This window comes from Perca flavescens, chromosome 11 (assembly GCF_004354835.1).
Source record: "Perca flavescens isolate YP-PL-M2 chromosome 11, PFLA_1.0, whole genome shotgun sequence".
NCBI lineage: Eukaryota > Metazoa > Chordata > Actinopteri > Perciformes > Percidae > Perca > Perca flavescens.
In genome coordinates, this window is record NC_041341.1 from 18,538,169 (window position 1) to 18,550,609 (window position 12,441).

The 12,441-nt window shown below is 40.4% G+C and overlaps 2 protein-coding genes across 4 annotated transcripts; both read left to right on the forward strand.

The window, feature by feature from the left end:
* Window positions 1–3,157: 3,157 nt before the first annotated feature.
* Window positions 3,158–4,555, forward strand: LOC114564572 (potassium voltage-gated channel subfamily E member 2). Of its 3 annotated transcripts, none has more exons than XM_028591981.1 (2): window positions 3,158–3,192; window positions 4,055–4,555. In XM_028591981.1, the coding sequence occupies exon 2, from the start codon at window positions 4,055–4,057 to the stop codon at window positions 4,385–4,387; it is 333 nt and encodes a 110-aa protein (XP_028447782.1). In that variant the 5' UTR covers window positions 3,158–3,192; the 3' UTR covers window positions 4,388–4,555. The 3 variants fall into 3 exon arrangements, with proteins under 3 accessions (XP_028447782.1, XP_028447783.1, XP_028447785.1); XM_028591982.1 differs by lacking the exon at window positions 3,158–3,192 and adding an exon at window positions 3,361–3,388; XM_028591984.1 differs by lacking the exon at window positions 3,158–3,192 and adding an exon at window positions 3,657–3,673.
* A 1,290-nt stretch (window positions 4,556–5,845) lies between these two features.
* Window positions 5,846–11,079, forward strand: casq2 (calsequestrin 2). Its single transcript, XM_028591528.1, has 11 exons — window positions 5,846–6,403; window positions 8,062–8,146; window positions 8,280–8,380; window positions 8,493–8,604; window positions 9,070–9,143; window positions 9,228–9,358; window positions 9,463–9,508; window positions 9,612–9,666; window positions 10,284–10,384; window positions 10,486–10,560; window positions 10,649–11,079. The coding sequence occupies exons 1-11, from the start codon at window positions 6,167–6,169 to the stop codon at window positions 10,919–10,921; spliced, it is 1,290 nt and encodes a 429-aa protein (XP_028447329.1). The 5' UTR covers window positions 5,846–6,166; the 3' UTR covers window positions 10,922–11,079.
* The last annotated feature ends 1,362 nt before the right edge of the window (window positions 11,080–12,441 follow it).

The window sequence follows — 12,441 nt, forward strand, 5'->3', positions numbered from 1 at the left end:
CATCTGGCGGAGTCAGGTTATCAGTTATGATCCATTATTAAAAACCACTTTTGGGGGCCAGGTTGTAAAAACAAACAAGCCTTAGGATATACCTTAGGAAATACCTTCCTTTAAAGGTGCCGTAGGTAGGATTGTGATCAACAACTTCTCAGTCCCTCCCCCCTTTCCGCTAAAGCCCAAAACGGTCTCCTGAGCCCCTCCCCCCCACAAGGGAGAATGAATGTGTGTGCATGAGCAGTAATTGACACTCAGTTAGACACCCCCCCTAGCCCTGATTGGTTATGATTACCTGCTTCATGTAGTTCTACTCGAACATAGGATCAGTTTCAGCAAATATGACAGAAAGTTAGTGTTATAAGGCTTACCTACTGACCTTTAAAGGGTGCCTTACTAGAAAGTTATAAAAAACTTTTTACAGAATAATTCTTTAAAGCTGGAATTTTACCCTCAACATTTAAATATGTTGCATTAATTGCATATATGAGGGTATTTCTACTTTTATCATTGTAAAATATGTGTCTGCTACTGCTCTGACTGATTGTACTTTATACATAACTAATTATTAAACATAATTAAATCAGTCATATTTAACCCATCCTATAGGCCTTTATAGGAGCAGGGGGCAACCACAGGCGCCCGGCGACCAACACCAGTCTTTTTTGCCAGAGCCTTTTGGTCAAGGGGCATTGACAGGAGCACTAACCTGACAAACAGTGGTGGTGGGAGGAAATCAGGGCACCGGGAGGAAACAATAACTCAATAACCCAGCTCCACACGGAAAGGCCCTGATATTTGCACATGCAAATTTTCATTTCCGTAAGACACCTTATACTAAGGTTTGCATTAGGAGAGTCTTGCATTTGCAATGTACTAACATTCCCTTTTTTATCTTACAAAACTTTCTTTTGCATAGAACAGTTCAAACATTTGCAAGACATGCACACACATCCAATTAGGGTCTTGCTGTTAACGTTTCACCCCTTTCGTCATCACAACTCCTTTAGGTTGTGAATTTACCAGTCCCAAGCTCATTTTCAGCTCGACTTTATATGTATGTATGTGCATCTGTTTCTTTGTGCATACTGTTCCATTTTTCTCTTGTTTCACTTTACAGAGCCGCCCGCTGGCACTGGACAAACAAACATGATCTGGGACTGATCAGAGGTGGTGGGAGTCATCTGCTCCAGCAGAGAGAAACACTCCAGGGAATGAAACACCAGCCCTTCAAACACAGGATCAAGTATCAAGCATTATTGTCAGCAGATACCATGCTGAAGTGTCCTTGAGCAAGACAATGGATCTTTGATGACTTAACGGTGCTGCGTTGTGACTGACACCGCTACATCATTTCAATTGACCTCAAATGAAAACCCCATTTCAATTCCTTACTTAACCAAATAGCACACATTTGCTTTTTTTATAGAACAGGGAGACAAACAATCTTAAATTGATAATTTGATAATGAAGCAATCATTGACTAATTTCTCTGATACAATTTTTTAAGTGCATGTGACTATGACTCTAAAATATGTTGCATTTTGCTGCCATCTAGGGAGAGCTTCAGTAAAATTACTACAGAGTAGCAATAACTGTCCTCTTGCACTCTGTGTGGGCAGATGAGGAATTACAGGCAGATTAACACACTGGTCAGGTCAATCTTTAATTATTCAATGTCCTGCCCTGCATTTGTTGCTGGATATGGATAATAATGCATATTTATGTGTGTGTGTGTGTGTGTGTGTGTGTGTGTGTGTGTGTGTGTCAGGTTATAATGACTTCCAGCACTCAATTTTCTTTATCAGCTACATTAACTTTTTGTAAGCCTAACATTTTTAAGGTCATGCCCCACTATCTTTCCCCCCGCCACACACACACACACACACACACACACACACACACACACACACACACACACACACACACACACACACACACACACACACACACACACACACACACACACACACACACACACACACACCTCTAAACCCACTGTTAGCCAGGGAGAAAAGATTAAAAAAGTAAACAAAGAATGAGCAGTGGTTGACTTTGTTCCTGTGAGCTAATTACTTTGCTTCTTACTGTTGCAGGCTGGCTCTCTGTCAGTAATTCGCTATTCTGTTCTGTTTTCACCCCAAGGTGACCAATTTCATTATGCGGGCTTTGAAAAACTGGCAGACGGTTGGTACAGTATATTCTTCATTTCTGTTTAGTTAAATGATAAAATGAAATTCAAGCTGCTAAACCTGTTTCTCATGTTATTTAAATGATTTACTGTAGAATTGCGCATAAATGACTGAAGCAATTCAATATCAGTTTGGGCCCTAATGATTTGGCTTTTTAGAGCTCTATTACTATTTGCTTTCTGCTTTAAAGACTAACCTATACATTATTGTTAAACTCTTAGAAATAACTAAATAACTCCTAAGAATGTTTTTTTTCTTAAAGGTCCAATATGTAATATTTGTACTGTAATAAATCCAAAATTGACACCAATGCCTCATCAGATATTTAGGAAACATGTTAAAATGAAATACTATCTTTTCTGACAACAATGCTAATGTCAGTATTTTTTCTTTTTGAAATTTACATTCCGTGACGGAATTTATGTTTATGTTTTGATCTGTGTGTTGTTATCAACGGCCCAGTTTGACAGGCAGGCTGGGTTGCCAGATATACCTGTAAAAACGTAAACCCAGCACGCTACAGCTGTAACGGTAGTACAGCCATGAAAGCAGCAAACAAACAAACAGGATCAACGGAGATTGATTCTACATGACATAAAAAAAGAAAACAGCATGTTTCTAACAGTTGCGTGACCAGAGACGTAACAACCCCCTGGTAAATATTGGAGATGTATTTGAAAGATGGAGACAGCTTAGAGCCCAAAAGGACGCAGAGTTGGCTTATTTTCTCCTGAACAGGTAAGCATTAGCTTCAGGCTAATTTATCACAGCTACTAGGGATGGGCATTTTTTGTCATTTCAACATTTGTGTACTCACATTGAATTATATAGCTAGAGTAACCGAGTTGGTTACTCGCAAAAACAATTGAGACATAGCCAGTAAAGTGATCCCGACTGGTCCTGGCTAACGCCGCCATGCTAACTGCTAGCTAACGTTACCGGGAGGACCAGGCAAGCAGCCCATGGCTGTTTACAACGTGTAGTTCAGCGGCTGCAGCCGACAACGGTGAGTTATTTTAAACCACGAGAGGGGGGCTGTAAATTGGAAAGAGAGGACTTTGAGTTTGCAGTGTGTTTAGTGATTGTTGCCGTAATTCTAAGCCAATGAAGTGTGTTCCGTCGGCAAGGTAGTGGTATTTTTAGCGTTTCGTATTGTAATTCTAAGCTGAGGAAGTGTGCCTGACTGGCGTGTGGAGAGGACGGTGAGGTTGTTGTGTTTTTAGCGGTTCATACTGTCATTTTAAGCCGAAAAAGTGTGTCTGTCAGTTGGTTACAGAGCTCCGCGTGAGCACGGGCTTTTATGACTGTCAAAATAGCCAGAATCTACCGTTAGCTACTCGGCTGTGCTGTGGAGTAATGTCTGGCTATGTGAGAAAAGCGTCTAGCAACATTGTTGTGAATGCTGTGGTCTCAGCCTGGCAACCTCCGTGAACTTCGAGTCTGGGCACGAGGGAGGGGGGGAGACGACTCTCCAGTATTTTGAATTGGTAGTGCAGTAACTATTTTAACCGCTAGCTGCCAGTATTACATACAATATTACATATTGCACCTTTAACGTTAAATCTAATTGTTGCTTATTTAGTTATGACTATCTTGTTGTGTAGAAAAATACTTTCAGAGGATTTATGTCTTTTTCCAGTGAAATGTGCACATTAATTATTTACTCCAAAATCTACTTTCTATCTCTCTCTCTCTCTCTCTCTCTCTCTCTCTCTCTCTCTCTCTCTTTTGTGCTTAAATTGAGTTTGCACAAGTCTAAGTTTGGAATTTGGATACTATGCACTTAATTTATTTCATAGACAAGTGGAAATTGTCTTAAACTTTCTGGACATTGCAGCAAATCATCCTTTGTTTTTTCCTCCAACTAGATGAGTGCACCTGATTGGTCCAACCTGACCCTTCACCTGGAGGGGTCCTTGACCAGTGCTTTGGGTCATTACCTGGACAACTGGAGGCATAACATGACAGCTGCAGCCAACGCTTTGGACAAGACCCTGGCTGAGGAGAACTTCAGGAACGTCATCTGGTATCTGGCGGTGATGATTGGCATGTTTGCCTTCATTCTTGTGGCTATACTGGTGAGCACAGTCAAATCCAAGAGGAGAGAGCACTCTAATGACCCCTACCACCAATACATCAAGGAGGACTGGACTGCCCAGATACAACAGGGTGATGTCGTCCACAACTTTGCAGCTGTATAATGCAAGCAAAGACATTTAATTCGCAGCAGATCATTATTATCAGCAGAAGCAGCATCAGCATAACTATAAAAGATTTCCACAAGTCAATATCTTTTTTTTTTTCAGTGAATGCTTTTCATGCTGGTCAAATTTGTAACCATAATAATAAAATCTAATCAATATTGTGTATGTAACGTGTGGTTCAGCAGTTTAGACCTCGATCTTTCATCCATCAGCATCAATAAGGCATGAGGGCAGAGGTTCCCAACCTTTTTGCCATGGCTCTGTCAGATCAAGTACCCATACCCTAATTTTAAAGAGAATGTTACTTGACACTGTTCATTATATAAAATTGAATTTCATTACAATTATAAATGAATACAAATTATAGTGACCCTGAAATAATGAAATAAAAAATGGCTGAATTCCATTCCACTGACATTACTTTTTGGGGCACCTTAATAGAACAAAGCCATTGTTAATGGTATTAGTAAAAAACTGCTGATTTTCATGCTATTACAAGTCAACACGCCTACTGTGAAAAAGGGCTATTGACAATAAATATATTAAAATTCAACCTCACACCAATTATAATCCTATTTGTGTGTTGTATTATTATCCAAAAGCTGAGCTACTCCATGATTCTTTCATATATCCCCTGCACACCCTGGAACCATTAGCACATCTTAAACTTTTAGGAGTGGTGTTACTGTAACTCTAGTCTTGCTTTGCCAGACCATCCTCCACAAGCTGCGCTGTAACTCTCATTAGTCATCAGAGCATACTTGGTTTCTACCTGCAGAGGGCAGAAGAGGCTCCTTCCCAAGCAGCTAGAAAACTATTGTACTTGAAAGTGGAGATGAAGAAGACTAAAGAGGGAGGCAAAAATAGAGGTGCAGCTGTACATCCATGGTGCAGCTGCTGTGAATTTGTCAATAGTGTAATATCATTGAATGTGAAGATTAAATATAAAGTTCATGAGGAATATCTCTGAGTCAATGTGTAGGCTTGTGAAGAGCAAAATGGGAAAAAATGTTGAGAAATCAAGAAGGCACATTGCATTCTGACAATCGAACAAATCAAACAATATGTTCACTTTATAGTCAGACATTGCACGTGCTAAAATCATGAGACCACATCTGCAGATTATTTGATTTGCCCTTTGCACACCTGTTGGCAGATTGTCTCATAAGCTGTCACTTAAAATACACCACCATTTTGTACTCACCAAATCAAACATCCTCACAGACTTAAACACCTCAAAATAACTGAACCCACCAAATCTCTGGGGCTCAACTCTCTCCACTACATCACGGACTCTCTCACAGGGAGCAAGAAATGTACTCACTATTAACCCCCCTTGCTATCTCTCTTTCTCACTTGCCGCTTTATTTTTAGCATTCAAACAACTGGGCTCCTAAAAATGGGCCTGTCCTGCACAAGTAGTGGCAGACGAGCGCTGCTATGTATGGTATCCACCCCCCTGGTATCTCTCAGGCCTGGCAGTACTCCTCTTTTGCCTTTGTGTCTGCAGAGAGAAGGCGTGTAGTAGTGATCACAGAGGGAGAAACAGTTGCTAGTTCTTGAGGATGCTTGCAGAAGTTGGATTTCTCTGAACCGCTTGAGATGCTTGAGAACTGCCACTGACGGACCAACTTTTACCTCCCAACATTTTCTGAAGCATTTCCTAAATTTTCCTACCCTTCTACGGGGCTAAGGTGACCTTTTAGATTGTGCAGCTTTATACTGTCAGACTAAAACCAAACTTTAACTTTCGGGGGTGTGTGGTAGCTCTGGACCATGCTCTCCCTGTGCCTGTTCCTGCTCCCTTGCCTGAGCCTTGTGCCTCTGGCCCCGGCTGCGAAGGGCCTGGAGTTCCCACAGTATGACGGAAAAGACCGTGTCCTAGACATCAATGACAGGAACTACAAGAAAGCCTTGAAGAAACACAGCATGGTGTGCATGTTCTATCATGGGCCCATACCAGACAGCAAGGAGCTGCAAAAACGACACCAGATGACTGAGTTGGTGTTGGAGGTAAAGTATTAAGAAGAGGAAAAGCAGGTAGAGGAACAGGATGGTTGGAAAGTTGTTGCTACAGGAGATACATACATATACAAGGACATAAACGTAATTGAAAGGACAGTTTGTTTTGGTGCCAGTGGGAAAGGACACTAATAGTCAAATTAACCAGACCCATTTAAAAGATTTAGAGTATAATAACTCCACATTAGTGCTCAAATAATCAGAGTGCCAACTGGTTAGATATACTCCATCTTAATGTTTGTATGTGTTGACGAGTTTCGTCAAGGTCAATGCGTATATGTTTGTACTCTATGAGTCCAGTAAGATGCAGTGCTGTCACTTAAGGTGTCCTCTATCGCCTTAAATCAATGTGTGCTTCTATCCCTTAGAAATATGTCACTCCGAATTTGCCTGTGGCTCTCCTCTTTTGGCAGAAATAAACTCATGTGTATTATGTTTTAGAGCAATACATGTGAAGGCACAGCTACCTTCTCCTTTATTGTAGTGTTTTGGTGGACTCTGATGTTCAAAGCAACAGTAAAAGACAGCTATAAGTTATTTTGTATTCAGGCTCAGCTAAATACAAATCTAGTTGATAGATTAAATAAATCTCTTTGTTTGAATCCCATACAGTAGGAAACAGTGCACACTGTGCCCTGTCTCATGTTACACATGGCATTTGCTCTCTGATCTGTCAGAGGTAATCTGAGCCCAGTCCATATCAGTGCAGTCCTGATATTAGCTTCACTTATTTGAAACAGCACAGGTGGGCCATGCTACTAAAGAGTCAGGCACCCAGGTGCAGTATCCATGTACGAAGATTAACTTATCAAAGCTGATAGTATTTGACATATTTGCAGATGGTTTTGCAGCCTTACAAACCGTTTGAGATCAGTTTACTTCCTTTTTGAAGTTGATGGAAAATAACTTAAAGGTGCCCTGTGGAGTTTTCTTGTAAACACAAAAAAATAGCATTTTTTAAATTCATGTTTGCTGACAAGCAATTTTCTTCTTCACTACCATTGTTGGTGCATTGCTACGTTTGTTGGCATGTTATTTCCACCAACTGACATTCAGTAAAATAGCTTGCAACTAATGGCAAGAAATGAATCGCACAGCCTGCATGCTCACACATGTGCATGAACAACATGAAAACCATTGCTGCATAGAGTTCCTAACGTCATACCCTCAGGCTTTTACTGTGCATTGAACACTGCACATTTATCATACTTTGAATACGCTTTTTCCATCTGTGTAAGGATCATTTCCGGCAGGAGAGTCTCATAGTTCTCAACTACTGTACTTCACAGAACAATTGCCAGAACAATTATATATACTGTGGCTTTGGTTATATTTAGAACAAGGCAGCCAGGGTGATTATGTAACAGTATCTCCGTGGCCCCTGGGCAGCTTGAGCACCTCTGTCATATTGCCAACTTTGGTATTTTTTTTTCTTCTTAAGACCATACCCAACACCTCAGTAAAGCTCCCATTAATTTATTTTATTCACAAAAGTTGCCTCTATGAATATTTCAACTAAACTGTGATTGTTGTTCTCAGAAGTCAGAACCCAAAATGAATAATGTTAGTCTTGTTTCTTTACATCTTATGTTTCTTTACAACCCTGCTCTTACCATTTAGCCCTTTGTGCTCTCCTTTTTTGGCTGCAGCTTGCAGCTCAGGTTATGGAGGTGAAGGACATTGGGTTTGGAATGGTCGACTCCCACAAAGATGCAAAGGTGGCAAAGAAACTGGGTGAGTATATGAATGCAGCATACCATTTATCTGATTGATACTAAATTCCTAAAATATGCCCTTAATCAAGTCATATAACTTTAGGAGTAGTTTGTAAATGTATATAATAACATGTAATTTCCTTCAATCACAGGCCTGGAGGAGGAGGGCAGTGTGTATGTTTTCAAGGCCGATCGGGTGATTGAGTTTGATGGCTTGCTTTCGGCTAACGTTCTGGTGGAGTTCTTGTTGGATGTGAGTAGACTGATTTAAAAGCAGATTCCCAGCTGCTGGCACTAATCAACACCAGTCTTGCCAAAGTTACAAGCTTACCCCAGTACTTCTCACTCTGTCTGTATGTCTCTAGCTGTTGGAGGAGCCAGTGGAGGTGATAGGAAATGCTCTGGAGCTGAGAGCCTTTGATAGGATGGAGGAAGACATCCGCCTCATTGGTTACTTCAAGAGCGAGGACTCTGAGCGTGAGTGTGTCAGGCTGATGGCATGAATGATGTTTGTAAACTTTTTTTTTTTTTTTTTTTTACTTTGCTTGTTAGCTGGGTCTGTGATGGGCTTTATGTGGCACATGCCCTTCATTATAATTTGAGTGCATTTTAACCCCCTCATCCCCACGGATTTACGGATCCATTTTTACCACTGCTGCACACACAGCTGCCACTGCCTGCTCCCATCTCACATGCTGTAGAAGAACTGAGTCTAGAGTAGTTTACTGCAGCGACATCCCATCTCACCAACTGTGGGAGCATTAAGTGGAGGTGAAAGTTCAGCTATTTCCACTCCCTTATGTGCAAATATCATGTATACAACAGCCAGAGAAAGCACAAAACAGATGTGTGACCAGGAAAACAAGAGTACAACAAAACCCTGTACACACAATGAACACAATACAATTGAATAACACTGTATATTTACTTTTTCATCCTCAGACTACGAAGCATTTAAAGAAGCCGCAGAGCAGTTCCAGCCCTATATTAAGTTCTTTGCCACATTTGATAAATCTGTAAGTAACAAATAAATAAATAAATAAATAAATAAAAAAAACGACGCATTATTATTCTTGAGTCATCTGTCTTTGTTGCTTCAGGTGGCCAAGGAGCTGACTCTGAAGTTGAATGAGGTAGATTTCTATGAGCCCTTCATGGAGGAGCCAGTCACCATCCCAGGCAAGCCTCACTCTGAAGAGGAACTTGTGGAATTCATAACCGAACACAGACGGTAAACAAAGAGCAATGTTGAACTAATTACTCAGACAAATGTGTCTTTAACCAATATTGTATAAATACATACTCTAACATTCAATGTGTTTTCTGTGCCATCAGACCAACTCTGAGAAAGCTGCGTGCAGAAGATATGTTTGAGACCTGGGTGAGTGTGATTGGCTGGCTGCGGACAACATTACCAACTTTATATTTAATTTTCCCTGACACGTATAGTAATGTGACATTTATATTTCCCTGCCTCTTCGCAGGAGGATGACATTGAGGGGATCCACATTGTGGCTTTTGCAGAGGAGGAGGACCCCGGTAAGGGCCTGTTATGTGCTGTACCACTATTTTTTATTGGAGGGGATAAACATGAGACTAGAACAATCTACACACTTTAGTTATACAGCAACTAGCTCAGTAACTCTTGTGTCCTGATATTCAATTAATATTTGCACCTTTCATACAGGTTAGTGACTAACAAGCTAAAAATAAAACAGTAAGACAATTTGAGACTAATGCAACATGTACAATTGAAATGGTAAAAATATATAAAGCAATGAAAACATTTAAAAACAAGATTTAAATGTAATGTTGAAAATCTAATAATGTAATAATAATGTTCAGAAAACATCCCAATAAAGAATTACAAAATGTAAGAGAATTTGCAGAACTTATCAATACAAAAACTGATTGGCTTTATACTGTAGCAATAGTTAGTTAATATTAACATTTTGGGAGATATGCTTATTCAATTTCTTGCCAAGAATTAGATGGAAGGTGATGGAATTGTACTAACTCTCGAGGATTAAGCATATTTCTCTAAATGTGAAAATGTTTATTTAAATCGGTTGTAATGTGCTCTCTCCTAGTGGGTCTAGTAGTCAATACTTAGGCAGCAGAGTGTTGTATCAATTGATGTGGGAATTTGCTTCCAGATGGTTTTGAGTTCTTGGAGATTCTGAAGGAGGTCGCAAGAGACAACACCCAACTTCCTGAGCTCAGCATCATCTGGATTGACCCTGATGACTTTCCCCTGGTGAGCCGTCAAAAGAAAAAGAAAACGTAGCTAGATATTTAGCTCACATTTTGCATGTGAGGTCTAATGGCATCTTTTCTTTTTTCGCTGACCCCCATCAGCTGATCCCCTATTGGGAGAAGACCTTCAAGGTGGACCTGTTCAGGCCACAGATTGGAGTTATCAACGTTACAGATGTGAGTCTACGACAATCTGTCTGGCGTGACATGAACGTTTTGTGTTGAGTTTCTCCTGACGTTATTTGACCTCTTTGTCTGTGAGCAGGCCGACAGCCTGTGGATGGAGATGGATGACGAGGAGGATCTGCCCAGCGCCCATGAGCTGGAGGACTGGATCGAGGATGTACTCTCTGGCAAAGTCAACACTGAGGATGATGATGACGACGACGATGACGACGATGATGAAGATGACGGTAGTGATGATGAAGATAATGATGACAATGATGAGGAGGATAATGGTGAGAATGAGGACGATGATGACGATGACGATGATGATGATGATGATGATGATGATGATGATGATGATGACGATGAGTAATTCATAGTGCAATCCTAGTAAATGTGGACTCTTCTGGGTTTTTTACTTCTGACCGAGTTTACCATGGATTTCAGACAGTAAAATAACCTTTCACAAACAATGTCAAATTTGTACTGAACATGTGCCCACTAATAATAATAATAAATCTATTTAATATCCAAAATGTCATTTTTTTATTTAAATAAGCCTGGAATAGGTTTTAGGATTTAAAATAAAAGACATACAGACTGTACATACTTAAGTTTCTGGACCAGACTTGTATTTTTTGAAATATGTTAGGGCCATATGTGTTTGTGTTATGTCGTGCATGTGAAAATGAACTGCTACCTCCTCTGTCAGCTCTAGCCACTGAAAAGAGATGAGCGGAGAAATCAGGCCAATTAAAAAAGCTGGTCAGTCTGACATCATATTGCCTGAGCTCATTACTATTCATGAGCTTGCCCAGTTGCGCTGGGTAAAGGATGCTGATAGCCAGGCTCTCATTGGCTAGCTGTTAGCCAATCAGAGTCAAGCAGCTTAGCTCGTTGAATATTAATGAAAACTGGCACAAATCGAGGTGAGTCTTCCTGCAGGCTTTCTATACCACGCTAGAATGGCTTGAAACAAGGTAACCAAGGCATTTTTTCCACAAAACATGTTACAGAGTCCATGGTAGAACTTAAGACATTACCACAAAGTAATGAAATACGTGTGGCAGGGCACCTTTAAATACTGTTAATATTAAAACTATTAAAGTCGTTCTATCTCTGTTAACTTATTTATTTCATCTTTTAAACCATAACATTGTGAAAACTTCAATCCAAGAATAGGTGACTGTGAGCAGCCTGTTCTCATGAACCATACATTTGAAAAGCTACAAAAAGTTAAGCACTGTAATTCGTATGATTTACATGCTTTTTTGCTGTGTGCACCACATTAACTGCTACAGGAGGATAGGTGGGCATTAACATTCAGGAGCCAGGGATTGGAGTTCGCTTCCCGGTGAAAACAAGCGTGTTCCTTGGGAGTGTTTTAATACAAACCATGATCTTTTCCTAAACTTAACCGTATCTCTGCCGAAATGACCAGTAGCTCGTGGTGCTCTGAACCCAGCTCACAGTCACCTATTCTGGGGTAACTAGACCACCAACTACCGCTGACCTGACGGAGCACAATGCAGAGCACTGTAGTCGGCGGCACAAAGCTCTGTTGCGGCTTAAACAGTTATCAACTGTCGCTCTGTAGCCGATGTCACCAGTTGGAAGTCTCCTAGTTTTTGTATAATATCAAACGTTTTAGTGTGCATAACTTTTTGTACGATATCACACGAACTCATTCATTAGAATGTGTAGCTGTGAGGGGTTCAGCCGGTCGTGGTGCTCTGTCTTTCACTGGTGAAAAACATTTAATGTGGGATGTTGTGATTTCACAACAAAAAAATGTGTTTCTAACTAACAACTTACTATCCATGAACAAAGTTACATGACTACACTAACTAACAGTTAAACTACTAGAAAGGCTGCTAAAACGTATCAATCATT

Excerpts from the sequence above, each read along its gene's own strand:
- LOC114564572 (XM_028591981.1), top strand. The coding sequence starts at position 4,055 with ATGAGTGCACCTGATTGGTCCAACCTGACCCTTCACCTGGAGGGGTCC.
- casq2 (XM_028591528.1), top strand. The coding sequence starts at position 6,167 with ATGCTCTCCCTGTGCCTGTTCCTGCTCCCTTGCCTGAGCCTTGTGCCT. Across the intron at positions 6,404-8,061 it reads TGACTGAGTTGGTGTTGGAG|CTTGCAGCTCAGGTTATGGA; the intron begins GTAAAGTATTAA and ends TTTTGGCTGCAG. Across the intron at positions 9,509-9,611 it reads AAGATATGTTTGAGACCTGG|GAGGATGACATTGAGGGGAT; the intron begins GTGAGTGTGATT and ends GCCTCTTCGCAG.